Source organism: Argentina silus, assembly GCF_951799395.1.
Source record: "Argentina silus genome assembly, contig: scaffold_186, whole genome shotgun sequence".
Lineage (NCBI taxonomy): Eukaryota > Metazoa > Chordata > Actinopteri > Argentiniformes > Argentinidae > Argentina > Argentina silus.
Window position 1 is genome coordinate 41,238 of NW_028153154.1, and position 25,515 is coordinate 66,752.

Consider the following 25,515-nt stretch of genomic DNA (forward strand, 5'->3'; position numbering starts at 1 on the left):
CAACTTTGATTAGGTGATAAAACCCAGACTCCAGTCGGTTAGTGTTAGACTCCAGTGGGAGTCCATCCAGGTTGTAAAACCCAGCAACCCACTGTCATCAGGATTTTGAAATTGTAACAACGCTATTATGTTAAAAACAGACATTTAGGAAAAGTCAGGAAAGGGGGGGGGGGGGGTCAAGGGTTTCACAACGAGTTATTTTATTCTTATTTTTATAGTGTCACATCGTATCCGTGGATCTCCTGTTGGTAAAACTAAACAAACCATATTACTGGAATATAATAGAAACACTTTCTGTTTCTCTCTTCAGTGATGCTTTCAAAGTAAAGTCAATCATCAGCAGACACTGATAAAAGATTTATAAAAAATTTAATGTACACGTTTATTCTCATACCGTCACAACATACTGGCGTCAGCTGTGTAATACACACAAATCATAAATAAAAAATAATAAAAATAAACATCGAATTTGCCAGTCAGTCTCCTTATTGTTTTTCAACTAGTAGCATAAGACCAAAGCATCATGGACTTTGAGCATAGCTGATTTTACCTTTCATACAGACTGAAGCAGAGAGAGACAGCTTCACAAAGATAATCGGGAAAAGAAAAAGTATTGAAAGAGTTTGCGAAATCAACGTAGCCACTAGTAGTCATTCTGTTTCCTTAACCATAGCACAAAGGAGTATTTCACGAAGCAAAAATCAACTGGCTCCTTTGTTAAACTTAAAGCACATTTACAGTGCCCTGTGTAAGTAATGAGACAGTGAAGCATTTTTTCTTCTTTTGGCTTTAAGCTCATATTAATTGTTTGATTTAAAATCCAGTTAAAAAACTTTTGGAGTATAGAGCCAAAAACAGAAAAAATGCTTCAATGTCATTACACTGTATATCGCCTGGTTCGTAAAGAAAGCTACACTTTAAATACACATGGAATAACTATTGTAATTCAATACAGTACAAAAACGATATGCTCTCTTAACAAAACAGAACATTAGAAAGACCTGATCTGAATATCAATCAAAATAAGCCAGTTAATTTATTGCTTTGTGAAATACAACTGTGGTATGTCTGACTGTACCGAAACAAGGCCTCAGAGGCTCCTGAAAGGAGAGCAAAGAGAAAATGTGCTTAAGATGGCCATTTTAGGCCCAGAAACACAAGAGATACAGTAGGCAAGATGTACTGTATACTGTAGGACCAGTGCATTATGTGTGGGCCATTGGGACAGATACATATTCACACTTTCATTTGACTATGGACTGCACAGGTTAACATACTGTAGCTGGGTGCCCTTTGTTTCAGACAACAGTTCATTCCCAACAAGGAGAACTAGACATGTTGGCTAGACATTGGGAGTTTAAGGAAGTAGGGGGACAGTGGGTTATTGTTTGGTGTGTGGTGAGGTTAAGGAGGGGCCATAACAATATCATTTCAGATGAGGAAACAGGCTCAATGACAGCAAACCTTGGGCATATGTAAAAGATGGCACAAACAGACGTGTTTAGAAATGGGATCATACCGGTCAGTTCTAAAATGCCATAAATACTTGCTGTGCTGTGATCCACCATGTCTGTACAGCTATACTATTTTGAAGACAGAAACGTGTTTGAGAACTGAATCCAAATAAGAAATGACTTATGCAAGAACTGTTCTAGTTAAGAGACTGCATTTAATGATATCTCCATCAGCGGAAAAAGGAATGGATGTGACTTTGCCAGGACGCCCACTGTGCTCCTACACACAACTCCTACTATGGTCATAGTCATGCCAAACAGTCTGGCCTCACAGTAATCACAATGATTACATGCAGACAGATTTTACACAAAGTCGCTGATTGGTTGTTGAGAATAACATGAACTGTTTCCATGACAACAATCTAAGACTCATCGGTTCGTAATGAGACCCTGCAAATGTTTTAAGATGCCTAAGAGACTTGTATAGGATAATGTGCAAACATCCAAATGAACAACTAGCAGCACCTGGCTGGCTGTCTTTTCCAGTAGACAAATTGGCTGGTAATATGTACTTTGTATTTGTATGAAGAAACTGAAAAACTGGTAACTTGTTTCCAATTTTATTTGCATAACCCTATGCGATTAGAGGGTAGCAGTGGGAATGATCGAATCAGGATCAAGTCCTCCTTACGGTCATTACTGATAGGATATTAGCAAATTGAAGGCAGACTGTTTGGCAAGACAGCCCAAACAGTCTGTGGCGACCAGGCAAGGTGTGACTGTGGTGTGATTGTGCCACATGGAAACACGAGTGGAATCACACGGAACATAAAACCAAGTCCACTTGTGCTCAAACCAAAATGTTTTCCTTCCCTATCTTTTGAAGAAAAAATATATTTGTATATAACCACAAAAAGCACAATATGTAGTGGTCAACTCCTCCAAAAGTCTATACCAAATACCAAACAAAACATGACAAAAAAAAGGATTGCACACATTATCAAGCAATAATTTTCAAAGTTGCACACTTTTCCTTGATAGGGAAGATTGCTAGAGTGAGGACAGCTGGAATGCATGTTGCTGTCATATCCCTAGATCCACAAAGCTATGGTCAGCCACCACGGCAGAAACACAAAAGAACTAGAAGATAACTCCTTTACCCTCATGAATCCCAACAGTTGGTCTATTCCGGATTGTGACTGTAGTACTTAGACACCAGTAGCCAATCTACAAGCAATTACAGTTCCAGACATAATAAGTTGTTCTATAAACAGTGTCTCATAAATAAAGCTTGAGGTCTTGGAGGATGGTACAGTCTCAAAGCAGCACGCCAAAGCTTCTCATGGTGAGGGGTAGGGGTCAGTGCAGGGGGGCACCGTCACCCACATCCAGTGATCCACGAGAGAACAGCAACCAGCAGCTGCCACAGTTTCCTCTCCAGTCCGTCTTCAGACCTACAACCCACCCACCCATCTCCCCCCTCTCGACAACCACAAGTCCCTGCTCACCCTCCCCAACCCAATCTACTCCCATCGTCTATCACACATAACGCAATGTGCGTCATACATCATGGAAGGAGTCATGGGCCTCTGCAGTTCTCTCAGCCCCCCTCCACCTCTCAACCTTCTTTATGGCCTCGGAGACCACACAGACGGAGGATGTGAGACCCACCAGGAAGAGCAGATCTGCAGGGCAGAGGTTACACTGTTAGGCCCGAATCACATGATTTTATTTTATTACTAATAATAAATATTAAAGGGGCAATCGGGATACAAACAAAAACAAAGGGGTCTCCCCTACACTTTTTTTGGTAAACAGCTGGAGAAATGTAACCAGTCTCAAATTCAAAGAGAGTTATGGATGGTTTTAAAGCTTTACAGTGTTTGTTTAGAATTACACTGTTTACAAACAATAGAGTAAAACAAGCTTATATTTTTGGTTTTGATGGTGTAACACAGTTGGACTAAACTCATTAGAGTTATATTCTTTAATAGCTATCAATGGCTGTATATCATGAATTTAAAAGTACAAAAATGGATGTACCAATCCCATATTGCCCCTTTAATGTTGTTTATTATTCGATTCAATTAAAAGTTTATTTGTCATTACATAGGAAACAGGGTATTCAATGCTTGGGTCAAGAGCTCTTCAACAATATGACAATCAGTCAACAAAAAACTGTGTAAATGCAATCAAAAAAATAAATAAAAATAATAATAATAATAAATAAATAAATAAATAACAATAACATAAGGTAGCAAGGGTATAGCAGCAGGAGTGAGTTATATAAGTTGCCATAAAATGGGACGTGGTTGAGTGCGACATGGTGACAGGGTTGTGGTGTTTCTTACCCAACACACTGAGACTCTCTGTCTGAAAGACCCTTTGCAGCGGGGGGAAGTAGATGACCAGCAGCTGGCCCATGAAGGAGCCCAGCACGGCGTAACAGAACATCGGGTTACTGCACAGGCCCATCTCATGCACCATCCGAGTCTAACAGAGAGAGATAAACAACATAAGGTTACGGTTGTGTGTGTGCGTGTGTGTGTCTGTGTGTGTAATTAGCTCATTCATCCCCTCTCCTCTCCCCTAGGTCGTTGCTGCAAATGAGAATATGCTCTCAGTTCACCTGGTAAAATAAGGGTAAGATAACTCTGACTAGACCTGTAAAACTTCCCAGCCCTAGTTATAGGCACTGTTAACTCGAGATCGGCATAAACCATTCTAGGCGTGGTTGGAAACATTGAACAATAGGAGGTAAGGAGCCTCATGACTGATATTCATACAGAGGAGTGATTGGCCCCAATATAAAAAACCAATGCAGGCTTTGTAGCCATGCCAAGCTATCTTGTGCACTGCGAGACCTGTGTTGTCTTAGAAGCATAGAGAAGTTCTTCCACTCTTGTGCAGGTGCAGACGGTACCCACCTGTGAACGCGAACTTAGAGCGTTGAACATGTCAAAGAACACAAAGCAGGTGAAGGTCATGGTGGTATCTCTAGGAGTGATCAAGTTGTCCCGAAGCTAAGGGGAAGGAACACAAAACATATGAACAAGAAATCCCAAAATCAACCTGCAGTTATTCTTCTTTTTTAATGCTCCCTCCATAATATCTTCAAAATATTGAGTCTGTGCTGTAAACGAGTTGTGTCGAGCAGCTGAGAGGAAATGGAGGAAAACTGACCATCCTGACGACCTAGCATCTTATCACTCTCTCCCCCTGAAGTTCTCCTCCTCTGTGACTGCTGCCAAAGCTTCATTCTACCATTCTAAAATTCAACCGTCTGCCTCTGACCCAAGGAAACGGTTTGCCACATTGTCCTCAACCCACCTTCCCCTCCCCTCCCTCTTCCCTCTCTGCAGATGACCTTCACCTACTTTGTAAAGAAGGTTGATGACATTAGCAGCTCTTTCACACAACCTTGTGCTATCACTACTACTACTACTAGTAAATATGGCTGTAGTTTATCATCTCGTTCCCCTCTCACCCCTGATGATGTCCTAAAACCACCTGTCGGGCAACCACCTGCACTCTCATTCCCATCCCGTCACCCATTCTCCAATCCATCTCGAACAACATCCTTAATTTCCTTACCACCCTCATCAATTCCTTCCTGACCACTGGCTCTGCCTTTAAGACAGCCAGAGTCAAAGCTCTTCTCAAGAAGCCATCACTTGACCCAGTTTTGTTGTCCAAAACTACAGACTGTTATACCTTCTTTCATTCTTATCTAAAACTCTTGAACATGCTGTTTGTAAATGACTCTTGCATTATCTCTTTCAGAACAATCTCCTTGACCCACATTAATCTGGCTTCAAGGCTGATCACTCTACTGAGACTGCAATTCTCCTGTGCGGCTAACATCACTGCGATGGCCCACTCCTGTAGATTCTTCCTCTACAACATTCGAAGGATACGCCCATTCCTCACGAGAGAAGCAGCGCAACCCCTGATCCAGACACTTCTGGCCGGGCTCCCTGCCTCCGCCATCAGATCTCTGCAGCTCATCCAGAACGCTGCAGCCCATCTCCCCAAATTCTCCCATGTCACCTCCCTCCTCCACACCCTTAACTGGCTCCCAGTAGCAGCTTGCATCAGATTCAAGACCCTGGTGCTTGCCTACAGAGCGCTAAAGGCAACAGCTACTCCCTATCTCTTCAACCTCTGCTGGCTGCTTGGCACCGCCATCTCTACGAGGACATAGTGGTCGCTCTGCTCAGTCTGGAATGAGCTTCTTACCACTGTCAGGACGGCGGAGTCACTATCTATCTTTTGGGTACACTATCTGACTCTTTTGGGTACACCTGGGTTTTTCCTCCTCAGACCTCTCCACCCCCTAACAACCTACATTACCACTACATTAGTAAATATTCTTCCTTTCTCAAGCACTGTGACTGCTGATGGCTCTTGTTCTTATCGAAGGTTTTACTGATGATGACTGTTGTATAGTTGATTTACTTTAATGTACTTATTTGTAAGTTGCTTTGGATAAAAGCATCTGCTAAATGACGTAAATGTAAATGTGTCTGCCCTGTTGACATTAAACAGGCAAAAACACATATGGTTGCGATAACATTTTATTTGGATTACGCCCCTTGAGATTAAATGTGTGTTATAATGATCTTTCTCGTAATTAATTCCTTTTCAATCAAATCTAATCAAGTTATACACAAAAACATGGGCACCATGTTCCCCTTCTGGTTTTCCCTTGTGCATCCTTTGATCTCACTCACAACACTCTCTCAACTCAGAGAATACTTATTAATAACAGGGCATAGACTAACAATCAAACATCAAAGACAGATATATATTCAAAGAAGGCAACAATGCCCCAGAGATATCATTATTTGTAATTGATAAAAAAAATGAATTGCTTAATTAATTTGAATGAGAGCAGGAGCAGTCTACTGTTGGATCACAAGAAAAGTCATGATAGTATGCCTTTTAAGCCATTAGTAATACATTCATTAATGCTTTGCTTCATGAGCAATATCCATACTACTGTATCTACTCTTCAGTTCAATTTGTTTTCAAGTAGCTTCACTTGCTCACTATCGAGGACCCAGAGAGGTTGATAGATGTGTGATAGACAACTACAACTATACTTTGATAGACAACTATGGTAAATTATTGGTAAATTGGTAGTGCATTATGTCATTTTGTCCAAGCATTTAGAACAACACCACTGAACCCAACAGAAGTTGAGATATTTTCTAAATAAATTATGCAATTCAATAATTTAAGTTATTGTTTAGCTATTACTGTCTCACCATATACAATCTCAGTAAATGGATATACACAGATAATAAGTGGACTGTAAAATAAAGCATCTGTAGCTCTCAGTACCTCTCTCCAGAAGACAAACAGCGTGCCGCACACAATGATGAGGGCCGACAGTAGCACCTTGACCAGCAGGCTGCGGGTGATAATGCTGTCCCGCACGTTCCGTGGAGGCTTCCTGATCACGTCCCTGTCCACCGGCTCCACTCCCAAACTATGGAACCAGGCAACCATTCAACAGCTACAGTGACGTGAAAAAGTATTCACCCCCCATGCACAATTTTCAGATTCTGTTGTTTTGACTCTGAAATTGTATCACTTGAATTAATTCTTTCAAACACAATCATGGGTTTGAAATGTTTCTGTTTATTAGTTTAGTCCTATGCTCAATGTTGCCTACATTCTTTTACACACTGAGCAAAATAAATATCTACTTCCGCCTTGTGCAGAATAGACATATTTACCATAACCTACAGTTGATAGTAATAAACACATTTATGAACCATAACCTACAGTGGATAATGACTGATACATTATAATCTGTTATATCAATTGATTTGAGCGGTTTTACATTATATATGTACATCAAAGAAGTAATGAGATATTATTGTTACATTTTATCTAACATGTATTTAATTGTAGGATACGTATATGGCTTTCTGGTGTTGAACTATTCATGTTCAGTGTTTGATCCAGATTTGAGGGGGGTCAATATGGGCAAACAACATGTGAAAAGTATTCATTCAAGCAAATTAGATCACAAACGTACTGTGGCAATGCAAAATATCAGCTAAGCAACCATTTATCTACAGCTACTTGCTAAACTGCACATAATCATGGGCCTAATGTTGTTAAGAACCCATTGGTAGTAGGATATAGACATATCAGAAAGCATATCCAAGAACAATGCAGTGTTTGCATATTTGAAATATCAGTATTCAGTTGACTTGTTACCAGCACTCATAATGAGACACACTTTGTGTAGGATTTCCTGCCAACAGGTTTTCTCCGTTGAGTCAGCGCACGTTTGAGAGAGTGCATTAGAGGAGCAAGAACTATAACACAAATAGAGCAATGTTGCCCCGCACGCACGCAGCTTAGAGGGAACATCGCCTATGATAGGTCACCTTTCCATCGGAAAATGTACCATTGTAGAATCAAAATAATTAAATAATTGAAAAATCAAGATAGAAAACCTTGACGGCTTTAAATATTAAACCCTACTAGATTTTTCAGGGGATTTCGAACATGAATATAATAATGAATTTAAGAATAATGAAAGAAAACAGAGCAAAACTACAGTAACCACAATGCACTGTGGGCCTAATACCTTTGAGCTGGAGGACCGTCCATGATGATGTTAATCCACAGGATCTGCATGGCGTTCAGAGGGTTGGGGAAGTTCATCAGTGTTGCCAGGGAGATTAGCGTGAGCGCTGCAATGCTCCTAGGAAACATAAACAGGAGGAGGAGGAGTTGACTCAGCCCTGCTTTGTACTATGGCTGAACGACAAGAGTTGCCCAAAGTACACATTTAACTTCTTTTGCACTAGTGTCTAAGTTAGTATTCCAGTGTATAAGTGATAGCAATTAATTACACACTGTTGTCAGACAGCTCCCTCTTGATTAAACATTCACTGCATCCCAGGAACTACCTGGATAAATGAATGACTAAGGCCATTCCCAAATGAGTATTTGAACATACAACAAATAATATAAATAGAATAAAACTTCCATCTGTAAATCATCTTAAATTGTGTCCTCTGCTTTACTCCCTCTGTGGGTATCAAAGTCCTTGTATGCAATGTAACTACAGTTATGCTGCAGGACAACTGTATAGTTGTGTCACTGATTTTTCAGCTATAAGTGAAAGTTGAGGTGTTGCAAAACCTTGCAAAAAAAAGTGGGTATAGAACAGTAGTGCTTAACTTACGTGCTCAGCTGAAAGCGGACAAAGTTTTTAATGTTGTTGTAAATGCCTTTCCCTTCCTCGATTGCAGACCTAGTAAGGAACGAAAGTATGGAAATACAAGTTAATATTAAGCCAGTATCCTAGCGAGGGCACATTTATGGAGAACATACTGTACAGTAACAGTATGACCTATCTGTCTGAACATCTAACAAACATTTGTCATAAAGAAACAGTTAATCAATAAGCATATGCATAAAAAAATGCAACTGATATTGACAGAGATTTTAATTTCCGGAGCGATCCAATTGATATGGATAGATGCCAAGCCTGCCCCTACTGCCTCTGACTGCCTCATCCATTCACACACTCTTTGGAGTGTTACACACATGATGGTCTGAAAGTCATCGTCCACCAGGATCATGTCTGCCGCCTCCTTGCAGACATCAGTTCCCGTCTGGCCCATGGCCACACCAATGTCGGCTGCCTTCAGCGCCACTGCATCGTTCACGCCATCCCCTGTCATGGCCACCACCGCACCAATGTTCTGTAGGGACTGGGGAGAGAGAAAGTGAACAGAAACAACCCTCAGTACTAAGATCTGAAAGATTTAGATATAAGCAAGATGGCTGACATTCCACCTAGCCAAACAGAGGTGGAGCGACTACCATATACTCCTCTCAGTCCTACAGTTCCCTACACAAGTGTCTAGGGATTTGGTGCGCACAAACTCACACATACACACGCACGCACGCACACCTCATGCCATCTGGCCGACAATCATCTCAGCACTCACCTTCACTATTTTCAGCTTGTTTCTGGGGCTGGCCCGGTAAAACACAGCTACCTGTGGAGGTGACAAAGCACATGACGCTTGTTATTTCTTCTCCAGCTAACAAGCAACATTTCACAGCAGGCCACCTTCACTGCGCTGCATTGTTCCTGCCATGACACCTCCCTGAGCACCTGCACAACTTCCAACTGATGTTTTTAACGCATTAACACCACCGCAAGGACGGCAAGGATAGCACACATGGGTCATACAGAGCAAACCAGAGAAATATATCCTTCCGCACAGTTAATAAGAATTTCTATGGGACAAAGGGATAAGTGGATCTATCTTAGGGTTGGGTGATACTTATTTTAAATATTAGTGTCGAAAATTTGAGTACCAGACCAAGAAATTGCTTGGGCGAGTCGAAATCGTCAGTTAAAAAGTCAACTAATTGTCACAAATGTATGACAGGCTATTCATTATTTAACAAGACTTTTTGGCCATCAGAAAATGCACTGGTTTGATTATGGTCTGCTTTACCGGCATCGTGGTAGCGGCTGTGTGGAACAAGACAGTCTGCATGTCTTTGTTTGGGTCCTCCTTTATATGCTAGGAATGCTGCCATACTACCAAAGCTGAATGTAAGGGCAGAAGGCACATGGGACGACTGGCACACTAGGGCATGTATGTAGGTGTCTTTTGATAGGGCATTTACAGTGCCTTTGGAAAGTATTCAGACCCCTTCACTTTTATGGGTATGTTTGTCACCGGCAGGGACTGGGGAGTTTGTCAGGATCAAGAGAAGATTATGAGTTGATAGTGACATCTTAATCCACACAGTGTGTAATTGATTCCAATGCAAATCAGAGACCCTATAAAAACAAAAGTTATTAATTCCAAAATTACATGAACTATTATCCTCGCATTAGGATTTGTTGATGACATTTTTGCGTTTTAGCTCATTTAAAGAGTGTCATAGCAAAGGGTCTGAACACTTATGTACATGAGGTATTTCTGTATTTCAATTTTAATAAATACTGAAATTTCTAAAAACATGTTTTCGCTTTGTCATTCTGGGGTATTGTGTGTGGATTGATAACAAATTCTTTTAATTTAATCCATTTTAAATTGAGTCTATAACACAACAAAATGTGGAAAAAGTGAAGGGGTCTGAATACTTTCCGAAGGCACTGTATGTAGGTGTCTTTTGATAGGGCATGCAAGTTCAAAAGGAGAGGTGGACAAGTGCACAGGCCTCACCAAGTCAATATTTGCTGGGCTGCAGAGAGGCTGTGAAATATGCTTGAGGGCCCCCGCACAAGAAAATACACTGACAGTGTTATTGGGGGGCAATATCATAAAGAGTTTGTTGCGTGATTTATCTTTAAAAAAATATGTATTACATTTTTCATGATAAATGAATATTCCTGTGGTTAACATAGATAGGAAAATATTTATTTATTTATTTGCCCTGCAATGATTCGACCAAACTAAATTTAGCCGACCAAGGGTCTACTGACCAACCAATTGACTAGGCGACTATTCGGGAGCAGTATATATGATAATATTGTTAATTGTTGAAGACATGCCAGCATGAGCAAAAATAACTGAACTGTGTATGGCTGGTGTATGTAGTATGGTGAAACAAAAGATGGTTTTACGGCTAAACGTGCTTTGCATCTCAAAAACAGCGGGACACAGCACTTGTAGTTATGCACATATCTAGAGTTTAAAGCGCTATACAATAGCACTACATATGCTACAGTACAAATATTACAATATTCTAGAATATTGAACATGGACCAAACCCTACTCTAGCTCACTGTTCTTTACATTTTACATTTACAGTATTTAGCAGACGCCTTTATCCAAAGCGACTTACAACAAATACATGTATTTAATTAAGTGAATCATCTATCCATCAGTCATCATAAGAAGAAGTAATTTATGCTAAATTTCCATTGAAGACGCATTTTGTCTGGGATTATGCTTAATCTGTGTTCCGTGTTAACACTTAATTTGTGTTCTTCTCATCTAAATCCTTATAAATCAGTAGAAAGACAGAGATTGTGTGTGCAGGCTCGTACCCTGGACACTGTCTGAGACAGCTGGTGAAGGTCCATCTGGTCAACCTCCTCTCCAGACAGAGACTGGGAACCTTTGGTGTACAGACCCAGACGACTGGCTGAGGATAGACCCGCACACACACATTGCATTTCATCATTAATTTTGCCTAAACGTTTCTGTGCAATAAATAACACACACACTTGTAGAACCAAGGCATGGGAAAAGAGAGACATAAGGGGAATAGGATGGGGGGAGAGAGACATACAGGAGAGAGATAAAGACAGGGGAGAGAGACACACAGGAGAGACACAGACGGAGGAGAGAGAGTGTGAGAGTCCTCACCGATAGACACTGCAGTCTCCTGGGAGTCTCCTGTGATCATCTTAATGGCCACGCCCGAGCTGATGAGCATGCCCACTGCCTCTTTGACCCCTGACCTGGGCGGGTCAATGATGCCCATCAGGCCCAGGAACACCAGGTTGCCCAACTCCGAGCCTGACGCAAATGCCAGAACTGCACAACAACAGGGACAATCATCTTTATTTTATTCAAACTACAAGAACTTAGCATATGAGGTATTTAAAGCAACGGCTTTGGTAGGTCAAAGGGAGAGTTCATCTAATTCCCTGACACATCCGGCCAAATGGAAGATCTGGTGGACCATTGCATAAAACTTGGCTGTAGTTTACAATACAAAGACCGGGGGAATGTGCTATCTGTGAGGCTTTCACATTATGGTGGACTGAAATATACTTGAAAATGATTTTTGAGTAAAATACTGTCAAGTGCAAAGTAGCGACCTTCACCACGATCCCCATTACCTCGGAGGCCCGCAGTGCCCATGTAGCTCTTCTGCTGCTGGTAGAGCTCCCTCTGCTGGCTGCTGAGAGGCAGTGTGACACCTCTGCTGTTGTAGGAGCTGCAGAAGCGGATAACCTGCTCGTAGGCCCCCTTCATGTAATACACGCCAGGCTTGTCCTGAGGTCAACACAACACAGGGAACCACATGGAGAGAAAACACCACAAATCAATTGTAATGAACATAAAATGGAGACGTCATCATGTCTTGGGTGTCTTTAGCCATGATTGAAACCTTGAAGGCAGCAGCTTGCTGAACGTTGTGTAAATAATCAGCATTAAGTTTCAACTGGCAGCCTGCACCTCACCAGATTATGGTGAGCATTTTCTTGTTTTTTTTAAACATCTCTAGTGTCTCTAGCCATGAAACATGACTCATCGATTTGTCGTGCCCTTTCCCGAAATCTTTGCATGTTCTGCAAAAGGTGCACACATCCATTTTGAAACACTTAAAATGTACCTGTGACATCCCTGTAGTCAATATGGGCTTTCATTTGGTCTTAATATCCATACTTTGGTATAAAATGTGGATCATATACAACCCCTGGTCTGTTGCTCTGTCGACGTTTTCGGGCACATTGACACCATTTTCCGAATCTCTAGTGGGAGGGGCTGATACTTCTCTACTGCAAGGTACTTAAGTCCCTACTCAGCTAAAACCCTTGAATGTGTTGTCTCTAACCAACTGTCTCACTATCTCCTTTAGAACAACCTCCTTGACCCTCACCAATCCAGCTTTAAGGCTGGGCACTCTATTAAGACTGCTCTCCTTGCTGTCACGGAAGCCCTCCACTCTGCTCGAGCTTCCTCCCTCTCCTCTGTTCTTATTCTTCTGGACCTGTCTGCTGCATTCAACACAGTAAACCACCAAATCTGTCTCTCCACCCTCTCAGAACTGGGCATCTCTGGCTCTGCACGCTCCTGGTTTGCATCCTACATGGCCGATTGCTCTTACCAGGTGACGTGTTCTCCCTTTATACCAAATCTCTCCTCACATGGTTTCTCCTACCACTGCTACGCAGATGACACTCAACTCTTTCTCTCTTCCCCCACCTCTGACTCACAGGTGGTGACCCGCGTCTTTGCGTGTCTTGCAGACATTTCTGATTGGCCCACCACCTCAAGCTCAACCTTTACAAGACTGAGCTGCTCTTCCTCCCTGGGAAAGCCTGCCCTCTCAAGACTTCTCCATCACGGTAGAGAACTCCACCTCCTCCCAGACAGCCAAGAATCTTGGGGTGATCCTTGACAACTACTTATCCTGTGCGGCGAACATGACAGTGACAGCACGCTCCTGTAGATTCTTCCTTTACAACATCAGAAGGATACGTCCATTCCTCACGAGAGAAGCAGCACAATTCTTGGTCCAGGCACTAGTGATCTTCCGCCTTGATTACTGCAATGCACTCTTGGCCGGGCTCCCCGCCTTCGCCATCAGACATCCAGAATGCTGCTGCCCGTCTGGGGTTCAATCTCCCCAAATTCTCCCATGTCACCCCCCTCCTTCGCACCCTTTATTGGCTGCCATTAGCAGCTCGCATCAGATTCAAGACCCTGATGCTTGTCTACTGGGTGGCAAAGGGAACAGCCTCTCTCTACTTGCAAGCAATGATCAGCCCCCAAACTCCTGCCTGATCACTCCGTTCTTCCACCTCGGCTGGCTGCCTGGCACCGCCGCTTCTACGAGGATACAGTGGTCGCACTATCTGGTCACGGCTTTTCTCTGTCCTGGCGTCCCAGTGGTGGAACGAGCTACCCACTGCTGTCAGGACTGCAGAGTCACTTCCTATCTTCTGCTGTAGACTGAAATCCCATCTCTTCAGGCTATATCTTGACTGTCCCTACTAAAGACCTCTTCATCCCCACTACCCCCCTGTACAGTTTCTCAACTGTAAATAATAATGAAAAAATAAAATAATAATAAAAAATAAAAGTAACCCTTCCTTCTTCTAGCATTGTGACTACCAATGGCCCCTGGTCCTAGCATAGATTTGTTTTTCTTATGATGACTGATGTATAGATGATTCATTTACTTTAGACGAATACTTTGTGTCCCTTTGGATAAAGGCGTCTGCTAAATGTCTAAAATGTAAATGTGAAAAAATGGTGACATTGAGGACCTCTACTGTGTTAGGGTGTCATTGAGGACCTCTACTGTGTTTGGGTGTCATTGAGGACGCAGCATGAAGAGAGAAAGAGGAGGACTGAGGAGTTGAATACTGTGGGCTGGGGAGGTAAATGAGGAGGACTGAGGAGGTGAATGCGAAGAATGAGGGATGAGGAGGTGAATGCGGAGGAATGAGGAGGGATGAGGAGGTGAATGCTGTGGGCTGACCTGCTGAGTGCGGTGGACTGCACGGACGGCCATCCACTTCTGCTCTGAGCTGAAAGGGTGCTCCTCACGTCGTACATACTCCTGCTGCAAGCCCTCCACACCCATCTAGACACACATACAGAACATTTGGATAAACATTGAGAAGATGCAAAGTCGAGACACAAAATCAAATTTTTGATCCACAGACAAGTTAGGGATGCCAAGAACTCACACACGCATACAGATGATATTTTGGAAGTACAAAGAACACATACACACAGAGCGGTCCACATGCCCACGCACACACAAATGCACATATTATACATACACTATATATAGGGTGGTCAATTTGTTTAGTGTTCGGCTGGTTACTAGCTAACCAAACGGTATCCAACTTCTATCCATGTAGTTGTGTGTGTTTGTGAATGTGTTTCTGCCTGGCTTTGAGAGTGACAGTGAGTGTGTGCGTGTGTTTCTCTCCCTTCCTACGGACTTGTTTGTTTTCTTGTCACATTCTCACGGCCCAATTTACCACTCTGAGAACAGGGCTGCTGGGAGTGTGTATCCTCGCTGGTCACCACATAACCCCAAAGCGACCGTAACGCTTACTAGGAAACAATTTTTATCTCTGTCCTTACACCTACGTACGCATACAGGCATTGCATTGCATTGTGTGTGTGTGTGTGTGTGTGTGTGCGTGTATGTATGTTTGTGTTTACCTTCATGGCCAGGGCAATGAGAGCTCCCTCGGTGGGGCGTCCCATTAGCGTGTTGTTCCTGATGACAGCATCATTGCATATGCAACCAGCCTATCAGAACGCAGACAGACAGAGGATATGACATCAGACAGAGGTGAAACCAGAACAGAGCCAACCTTTCCTCATACCGTCACAGGATGCATTTCAATAGTGCAAATAGGCTTCCTGTCTGTCATCTTTAAGCGTTGAGGAGAGGAAGACATTTTAGACCACTGGGATGATCCCGCGGACAGTTCCTGTCCTCTCACCTCCACGATCTTGCTGACGGAGGTGTTAGAGAAGCCGTGGACCACCTCCCCATCCAGAAAGACCTCTCCTGCTCCGTTGTAACCCACACCCGTCACCTGGAGAACCACAAAATGGAGGACAACGCTTATAGGTGAACAATGTCGTTTTAAGGTCTGTGGCCACACACATTAAAAAATGCGCCGTTTTCTAATTCTAATATTTGCCGGTGAGTCTGGTGCTTGACCTCAACATTCGATTTCAGAATGTTCTTTATCATGCAATCTCATTCCAGTATTTCAGCATTTTAAAGCTGAAATCTACATACTGGACCTTGAACAATGGAAGCTACCACACCACAAATACACAAAAACACCACAAAAACACTCACTGGACAACAGGAAAACATCTTACTTGACTTCTTTTCTGATTCATCATCTTGCATTTCTACACCTTTTTTTTTTTAAATTGTCTTTATGATGCAGCCTTGCCCGGTTGACACCTCCATAACAAAGTCAGTAATTGTTTTATTGAAATACTTGATATGCATCTGAGAGTACAGATGAGAATAGACTAGTTCAATAAGTGCATGCGTGTGAGGCAAGCTTAACCAAGCCCACTAAGGAAAGACAGCTCTGATACTACTTTTACCGAGGTCTGGACATCTCCTATAGCCTATATAGCATTTGAGGGAATCCTATCATGCTTATTAACAGAAGAATTAGATTATAGTTTCCAAAACAGTTCAATTCATTCAATAGTCACTGTGTAATCGTATGTCATAGTGTGATCTTAAAGGGACACTTCACCAATGTTTTACCTAAACCCTCAAAATTGCTGTCCAGATCTTGCATGAAAATTCCTAACTTTATTCTGTAATCCATAGAATCATATCAAAGCTTATTTATATTTATTTATTTAGGTTGCATTATCAAAGTTGCATTTTCCCATGATTCTCTGCACTGTCGGATATTACGCATGAGAGAATGAGTGATGACTACAACAAACAGTACGAGAGTATATAAGGATATCTGAAAAACACAAGGTGGTCCCTGTTAAGATAACTAGACATTTAAACAATTTCCACTCTTCATGTCCCTGTAATTCATGACCTGATCTGTTAATCAATTCTTGGAGCCAAATATAGGAGCTATTCTGTCATTCGTGCAAGGAGTTAATGTATCTAGCAAGCTGATTAAGCAAGGCTCTGCAATCATAAACTATTCTCTCGTTTATTTTCGTGATTATTTTGTTACATGGAACACAAATGTTAGCACTGTCAGTCATTTCTACTACAGAAGGACTACTAACAAAGACCACTAATAACTTTCTAACCGTGGTTACAATAGCTCAAATGTTTCTTTAATGAGGTGAAGAAGAGGCCTGTGTCGTCCATACCTCAGCATGGAGGCCGTCTGACGTGAACAGGTGGGTGACAGTCATTTCGTTCTTGGTCAGAGTCCCCGTTTTGTCTGAGCAGATGACGTTGCAGCAGCCTTGTGGGTAGAATAGAGGGGTAATGAGACATACAGACACAAACAAAAACAACGTTTGGTCCCTAGCTAGGTCTTCATGACGTCAACTTGAAACAGTAAACCTGTTTTAAGCAGCGATTCTGCATGCAGGGTCACCAACACCATTTAAACAATGGGGAAAATGCCGTTTAACATGCAAACAGCACGAGATTTCTATGACCTACCTGGTGTGCTCAATGTTGTGCTCAATGAATGAATTCCCTGAGCATTACATTTTCAGAACATGATCATTTGTTTCCAAAATCTCCACCAAAAAATTACAACAAAGACAAACTATACAGTAATAAGTCCTAATTACATTGGTTATGAAGAGGTATAACACATGTTCTACTCTCATAAAGGTATTTAGTGACATCATAATTAAGAATTTATTACTTAAAAAATGTTTAAAAAAAATCACTGACAACTTTAAGTAAAACACATGTGGGAAAATACCAGTATAATACCAGTGTATTATACTCTGGATAATGCACATACATCCACACCCACACACATCTAACGCAGAGCTGAGCAGCACAGAATTGAATCATACTGAATGGAACATCCACCAGATTCTTACCCAGTGTTTCAACAATGGGCAGCTTCTTGATGATGGCTCGTTTCTTCACCATCCTCATGACGCCCAGGGCCAGGGTGACAGTCACCACGATGGGCAGGCCCTCTGGGATGGCAGCCACTGCCAAGCTGGAGTGGGTAGGTAGGTTGAGATTGGGTGGGAGTAAGAGAGAAAGGAACACCAACTCCATAATTATCAAAATAAAAGATAATTTATACTGCTCGTGCAAATGAATGAAAAAGAGCAATAAAATCTCTCTGCACACACCATGCAACACTGATTTGCAAACCAAACTAATCATCAAATATGTGGACTTTGTAATATGCAGTCTGGCATGGAGTTTTTCTTGAAAGCACAATCTGAGATTTGTTTTGCTGTTTCTATTGTCATGTTAATCCATGATATACATCCATCCATTGATTCTTGAAGACTGACATATAAATTCCTATTAAGCTTAGCTCAACCCTTGTACCTACCATAACACATAATACAATACAATGTATAGCAAGTGGAAGGTTTGGTTAGGTTTGACAATCATTAAGAAGAGCCCATCCCTCCTCTTATGTCTCAGCCAGACATTACCATCCTCCTCTGGCTAGCAATGCAAACTCAGTTCATGAGTTCCATCTGTATTGTCCGTAATCACAGTCATCTGACCCCCCTTTAGATCCAACAAATCTTGTTATCCTATTTAGCTGCATTCGTGTTCATACCCCCACCTATCACAGGCTCCTTTTGAGGCACATTTCCCGAAGACCACTGCTAACAATGTGAAAAGCTTCCTGAAGACCACTGCTAATAAGGTGGAAAGCTTCCTGAAGACCACTGCTAACAATGTGAAAAGCTTCCTGAAGACCACTGCTAACAAGGTGGAAAGGTGTGTTGGTTGTCGTTGCAGCTACCAACTGTCTCAAACACTCTTGCTCCATGTCGTGGCTTTAAGTGTAATTATAAAATCAGACACTTTTTTGTTATCAGACAACAGTAAGTTTACTGCCCTGGTGAGTTTGACATGGTCTATTGCTCTTCTGTGTATTCTGTGTATAAGAGAAGATCTGCCACAACAGTACAACAGTACAATCTTCCACAGTACAACAAAAATAGCCCATAGCTAAGGACAGGCTAGAAAGTATTGTTTTAGGCTACATAGGTACCGATATGTGTACATCATTTACCCATCCATAATGTACAAATTTCGACTTACCTGACACCGATGGTGAACATGTCTAGTATGCGTTTCCCTTGGAGCCAGCCAACCAGCATGATAACCCCTGAAACCCATGGCAACACGCCTTAGCTGCATCGATGTGCTTAGAGCAGAAGTCAAGCAAACAGTATTGTCTATTCAAAATAACTATTGAAGAAGCTAAAAAGTTAACAAGAAAATGTAATAGCCCAAGAGTTAAAAACTACCGATGATTCCAAAGGAGTAGAGTGAGAGCTGTTTTCCGAGTAGGTCCATGCTTTTTTGCAAAGGTGTTTTTGGGGCCTATTCAGAAGAATGTAAAAAACAACAACAACAAAAAAATAACATTTAAAAGATTTCAGAAAAACAAAAACAAACCAAAAACAAAATAACTGTGAGACAAATATTACCAAACATGAGTAAATAGACATTCCTTTGTCAGTTCACATGAGTTCTATTCTACCAATTGTATAAATACGAATACCTCTTCTGCTTGCATCATCTTAAACACCTCGCCAAATTCAGAATTTTCTCCTGTTCCTATGACAATGCCCTGTGAAACACAAAATAACATAATATAAATGACAAACATATTGGTGCTGTTCTATCTGACTGTACTATTAACACAGTTGGTATTTACAAGGAAATCATATTGTATCAAATAGTTTCTATTTATTATATGTGGTGCTTAGTTCAATGAATCTTTAATAAGTGAAGTGACCTATAATTTAGCATTACAATATATACAAATATTTGCTCTCCCTCCTTTGCATTTCCCTTTTGAGGGATGATTCATTGACATGATTTGAGATTATTGTCACCCAGCCTTCTTTTAGAGAGAACTTTTCTTTACCTTGGCCTTGCCACACCGCACCAGGGTGCCCATAAAGGCCACATTGCTGCGTGAAGTGATGTCACCGTTGTTGGCGGCCGACTGATGTGACGTGGACTTTGAGCAGGGCGTGGTCTCTCCCGTTAGACTGGACTCGTCCACGGATAGGTCAGTGGCCTGGGGCACAGAAGAAGGGGTTGGGGGGTGAGGTCAAGGGTCACTGTGGCAGGTCAATTTAAGTAAGGACTTGCGCTGTGAGCTGGTTCTATTTTTCAAGGAGAACTAGAGACACTCTAGTGTATAAGCAATGAGGCTGTATTCAATATGAAGACCATTCAGAGAAATTATTTGATCGAAAAAATACCAGTGTGTAATTGTGTGTGAGTGAGACCAAAAGCAAGGTTTAATTGTGTGGCCTGGCATACAGTTGGTTATTTGGTAAAAGATGACAAACTTGAAACAGGAACATCATGTTGACGACCCATCAAAAGTTAGTTGCAGCCTGTATAAGCTGCAGTTTGCGTGTCGGGACAAAACCTGGTGCTGACCAATCTCCCGCCACCACAGCTTGATCCATTAAAGTTGTCAGCGGACGACAAAATCAAGTAGCCTTTTCTGTTTCATCTGTCTGACATTCACATTTGAATGCTGATACGATATATATTTTGTGATATTTGATGTCAGCGTTGCACAGATACATTTGCTTTAGGCCTAATCATGGTGTTAGATTGAATATTGTTAATGAAGTCCCTAGGGGAGACACAACTTTCATTTTTAAAGATAAAAAAATAATACATTCGATAAAGATTATGACTTGGAGTCGACTTAGCCCTAGTGTGTGTGTGTGTGTGTGTAACAGTGTACCTCAAAGAGGCGTAGGTCAGCTGGCACTCTCTCCCCAACAGACAGGCAGACTGTGTCTCCAGGGACCAGCTCTCGAGCCAACAGGTGCTCCAAGTGTCCTTCCCTCACACTAGAGAGAGAGAGAGAGAATGAATACAGATTTCCAGCTGACTTGAAACATTTCCACATTGTCCAGGGGTAACAGCTTGGATTAGGAGCCTTCCTTGTGTGTGCGCGCGAGCGTACATGTGTGTGTGTGGGGGAGGGGTCTGTGGGTTGTATTTGAAGTGCAAATCTAGGCCTATGGATCATGTTTGAAGTGGAAATATCTCTCTCTCTCTCTCCCCCCTCACCAGTGGCATTCTGGAGGCACAAGTTTCCCAAGCTCCTCAAGGGACTTCTCAGAGCGGTATTCCTTCAAAAGAGAGACAGTTACCACAGTTACCAACACACTCACCTGAAATACACACTAATGCACATTAAAACAGACCAACAAAAAGCTATATATTACTATTGCATACTATCTCTAATGCATACAGTATTACAAACAAAACACACGCAAGCATGCATAACACATTGATGCTGAAGTAACTCTAGTACTGTGTCTTCATTTCTCAAGCCTTCAAAAACGCTGGAAAGCCCATAAATTTCCATTGTTCACTCTCCATCACTTTTATTCCATTGGCAAACAGCCAGCGTGACTCACTGTCAAAAAAATGGAGGAAAATACAGGACTCACCTGGACAAAGGCAACTGTAACAACAATTATAATGGCCTGTTTAGGAGAAAATGAGAAAAAGCGTGAGGGGGGAGAGAGTGAGGGAGAGAGTGAGAGAGAGAGAGAAAGAGAGAGAGAGTGAGTCAGACAGAGAGAAAGACAATGGCTTAGTGGCAGTGATCAACTTTTATTGCATACTTTGTGCACATGGCTGACCTATTGACATGGAGGCCTTGCTTCAACAGTCAGGAGTTTCTCATGATACTAATCAAGTGCATCAGAATTAGAGTCTGACAGATATGTAGGAGCACCGATATTATCAAACAATATTGGCCTTTTATAGAAATATATATAGCACATATTCATACTATAATACACCGATACGGCACCCTAACCCATTCTGAAATGATAGAAAATCTATTTAAATTTGTTTTTAACACACACCTCCATAAGTATTGGAAAGAGGAAACATTTTGTCTTATGTTATCTCCACTCTAGAGATGAAACGATTACTATGGTTTAAGTAGAGATCATGAGCTTTAATTCAATGTTTTCTTTTTTCAGATTTTACAACCGAACAGAAATTACAACCCTTTTTATACATAGTCCCCCTATTTCAGGGCACAAAAAGTAATATAATGTCCAAATTAAGTGTTTAGTATTTGCTCAACAATCCTTTTCATTCAATAACTGCCTGAAGTCTGCAACCCATTGACCCCACCAGATGCTGGGTATATTCTCCAGTGATCCTCTGCCAAGCCTGTACAGCAGCCATCTTCAGTTGTTGTTTGTTTTGAGGACGTTTTGCCTTCAGTCTCCTCTTCAGAAAATGAAATACATGTTCAATAGGATTTAGATCTGGAGATTGACTTGGCCAGCCAACAACTTAACTGGCAGCATGTTTTGGGCCATTGTTCTGCTGTATGATGAAGTGCCGTTCAAACTGTTAATTTTGGTAGGTTTAAGGTTTTGTTATGTTTCTTTAGATTTTTTGGCTATGTTTCTTTAGATTTTTTTCCAGATATTTCATAATGGCTTCCATGACTTTCATTGATGTCTCTTTGGTCCTCATGTTGACAGAATCCAAAGGCAAATGCAAAGCCTAGAATCAATACTAGACATTGAGAGCTCTTATGACTACATAAATGATGTGACGGAACACACCTGACGAACCAGAGACACCCGTCAAGCCAATTGTCTCACTACTTTTGGGTACCCTAAAATAGGGGGACTAAAAGGTTTCTGAATGGTGAAACCAATATGTACACAAATACTATCATATAAAAGCTGGGAATCTCTACTTTAACCTCATAGTAATTGTTTGATTTAAAATCCAAACTTTGTCCCATTACTTACAGTATGCAGGGCACTGTATGTTCATGGGCTGGCTTTACTTACCACTGTAATGCTGATGGCGTCATCAAACTGGTGCATTAGCACACTTATGACAGCGGAGGCCAGTAGTAACATGATGAGAGGGTCTTTAAACTGGGGGGAGAAAGAGACAAATCATCATCATTATCATCATTGTCAACATTCAGCTGTGACAATGCAAAAAATAATACCAACGTCCCAACATCTGACGGGTCAATCTGAAAAGGTCTCACTGTCACCTACACATCGACACTTTCAATAACATGGGAAACCTCAACTACAGTAGCTACACAGTAATGTCGCAAATTACGCACGAAATCTAAATCACTCTGTGACATCTCTGCATGTTAATCCTAGCAAGCAGACAATGAGAGAGAAACAGCTGGAATGACTCTCTCTGGCAGAGTAACTGTGTGCGTGGCTCTGCTCAGCAAGAGCTGACAGTCCTAGGTTACCATTTTCGGGACTAACCGCTTATTAGCCAATTGACAGTGCTGTGATGACATCACTTCCTTTGACAGGGTAATTGCGAGGGGATGTGAGAGGACAAAGCACCAAGTGTAAAAGTAATTGCCAGGCTTCGATAACATGGATATTTAATAATCAGAAGGTTGGAGTGACATTTGAGTACTAGGTCTGTGGCTTCCAGTGGGCTAGTTTCCTGAATCATGTTGGTAGGAGTGGATGGTCCATTACAGCCCACCAGGGCTAACTGTCTTATGAGCGAGGGATATACAGTATGATGGTGACATGACCCATAAGCTAGTGGTTCTCAAACACTTTGACGCATGATCAAATCCAAAGAATTGTTTCACTGAGAGACAAGCAGTAAAAAATATATGTATCAGATTAGACCTGGGAGGGTTAATGTTGACTTAGAAACATCAAACACAAGCTGGGCATTACACAAGATGGCACATTATACGAGAGAAAATATTGCGACTGTCAGTAATGTATTTATATTCTACAGAGGGATGCTGAAATTGAGTTAAATCTGCAGCATCAACGAAGTACAGCAACGCAGTGAGAAAACAGAAGCTGTTTTCTTGCTTTTGATGCTAAAAATACCAATGACAAAATAACTAACACCAGACAGACAGACAGACAGACAGACAGACACACACAAACACACGCAAAGACACAGACACAGACCCACAGTGACACAGACACACAAACACACAGACAGCTACCGGCCTTGTCTGAGCACAGCTCTATTTGATGTAGCAGGCTCACTGGAGCATAGAACTGGAATCGTGGAATAGTGCTCCTGAGGGGAGGACTGACAGAGGGTCACATGTTCAGCACCGAGGACCTGGCACCAACCTGAAGGCTTCTTGTGGGTGCTACTGGACTCCTGTTGCTACATGTATTCTTACCAAACTCGTTCTCACAGAAGAACTCACATACAGTGGGGGAAATAATTATTTGATCCCCTGCTGATTTTGTTAGTTTGCCCGATTACAAAGAAATGAGCGGTCTATAATTTTTATGGTACTTTTATTTGAACAAATAGAGACAGAATATCAACAAAGAAGTCCAGAAAAAACACATTATATAAAGTTATAAATTAATTTGCATTTGATCGAAGGAAATAAGTATTTGATCCCCTACAAACCAGCAAGAATTCTGGCTCATACAGACCGGTTATATGCCCATGAGGCACACAGATTACTCCTGTCACTTTAAGAAAGTACTCGTAATCTCTGCTTGTTATGGGTATAAAAGACACCTGTCAATAGAATCAATCTCTTCCATTCCAACCTCTCCACCACCATGGGCAAGACCAAAGAACATTCAAAGGACATCGGGGTAAGAGTTGTAGACCTGCACAAGGCTGGAATGGGCTACAAGACCATCAGCAAGAAGCTTGGTGAGAAGGAGACAACTGTTGGTGCAATTATTAGAAAATGGAAGAAATACAAATAAGAATCAATCGCCCTCGGCCTGGAGATCCATGCAAGATCTCGCCTCATGGGGTAAGGATGATCATGAGAAGGGTGAGGGATCAGCCCAGAACTACACGGGAGGAGCTTGGTAATGATCTCAAGGCAGCTGGGACCACAGTCACCAAGAACACCATTGGTAACACACTACACCGTAACGGATTGAAATCCTGCAGTGCCTGCAAGGTCCCCCTGCTCAAGAAGGCACATGTACAGGCCCATCTGAAGCTTGCCAATGAACACTTAAATGATTCAGAGAAGGCTTAGGAGAAGGTGATGTGGTCAGATGAGACCAAAATTGAACTCTTTGGCATAAATTCGACTCTTCGTGCTTGGAGGGAGAGAAATGCTGAATGCTACAATCCCAAGAACACCATCCCCACCGTCAAACACGGAGGTGGAAACATTATGCTTTGGGGTTGTTTCTCTGCTAAGGGTACAGGACGACTTCACTGCATTGAAGGGCCAATGGACGGGGCCATGTACCGTAAGATCTTGAACGAGAACCTCCTTCCCTCAGCCAGAGCACTGAGGATGGGTCATGGATGGGTCTTCCAGCATGACAATGACCCAAAACATACGGCCAAGGCAACAAAGGAGTGGCTCAAGAATAAGCACACTAAGGTCATGGAGTGGCCTAGCTAGTCTCCAGACCTTACTCCTATAGAAAATTTGTGGAGGCAGCTGAAGCTTCGAGTTGCCAAGCAAAAGCCTTGAAACCTTCAGGATTTGGAGAGGATCTGTAAAGAGGAGGGAACCAAAATCCCTCCTGAGATGTGTGCAAACCTGGTGACCAACTACAAGAAACGTCTGACTTCTGTGCTTGCCAACAAGGGTTTCTCCACCAAGTACTAAGTCATGTTTTGCTTGGGGATCAAATACTTATTT

General features: G+C 42.0%; 1 protein-coding gene across 2 annotated transcripts in view; it reads right to left on the reverse strand.

Annotated features, from left to right (window-relative positions):
* Positions 1 to 350: 350 nt before the first annotated feature.
* LOC310824404 (calcium-transporting ATPase type 2C member 1) overlaps positions 351 to 25,515 on the reverse strand; it is a 29,326-nt gene continuing 4,161 nt past the window's right edge. The window contains exons 3-26 of one of the 2 annotated variants that reach the window (XM_083697657.1): positions 22,709 to 22,798; positions 21,332 to 21,367; positions 20,946 to 21,007; positions 20,614 to 20,722; positions 19,771 to 19,926; positions 19,402 to 19,470; positions 19,145 to 19,220; positions 18,936 to 19,002; positions 17,735 to 17,859; positions 17,039 to 17,136; positions 15,664 to 15,759; positions 15,377 to 15,466; positions 14,679 to 14,783; positions 12,307 to 12,463; positions 11,828 to 11,998; positions 11,506 to 11,603; positions 9,440 to 9,490; positions 9,033 to 9,199; positions 8,668 to 8,736; positions 8,065 to 8,181; positions 6,801 to 6,948; positions 4,382 to 4,477; positions 3,806 to 3,947; positions 351 to 3,139 (exon numbers count right to left, since the gene is read on the reverse strand). In XM_083697657.1, coding sequence (XP_083553783.1) covers positions 3,015 to 3,139; positions 3,806 to 3,947; positions 4,382 to 4,477; positions 6,801 to 6,948; positions 8,065 to 8,181; positions 8,668 to 8,736; positions 9,033 to 9,199; positions 9,440 to 9,490; positions 11,506 to 11,603; positions 11,828 to 11,998; positions 12,307 to 12,463; positions 14,679 to 14,783; positions 15,377 to 15,466; positions 15,664 to 15,759; positions 17,039 to 17,136; positions 17,735 to 17,859; positions 18,936 to 19,002; positions 19,145 to 19,220; positions 19,402 to 19,470; positions 19,771 to 19,926; positions 20,614 to 20,722; positions 20,946 to 21,007; positions 21,332 to 21,367; positions 22,709 to 22,798 — 2,520 coding nt within the window. In that variant the 3' untranslated portion in view covers positions 351 to 3,014. Of the gene's footprint in view, positions 3,140 to 3,805; positions 3,948 to 4,381; positions 4,478 to 6,800; positions 6,976 to 8,064; positions 8,182 to 8,667; positions 8,737 to 9,032; positions 9,200 to 9,439; positions 9,491 to 11,505; positions 11,604 to 11,827; positions 11,999 to 12,306; positions 12,464 to 14,678; positions 14,784 to 15,376; positions 15,467 to 15,663; positions 15,760 to 17,038; positions 17,137 to 17,734; positions 17,860 to 18,935; positions 19,003 to 19,144; positions 19,221 to 19,401; positions 19,471 to 19,770; positions 19,927 to 20,613; positions 20,723 to 20,945; positions 21,008 to 21,331; positions 21,368 to 22,708; positions 22,799 to 25,515 lie in introns of those variants that run through there. The other variant, XM_083697658.1, reaches the window with a different exon arrangement.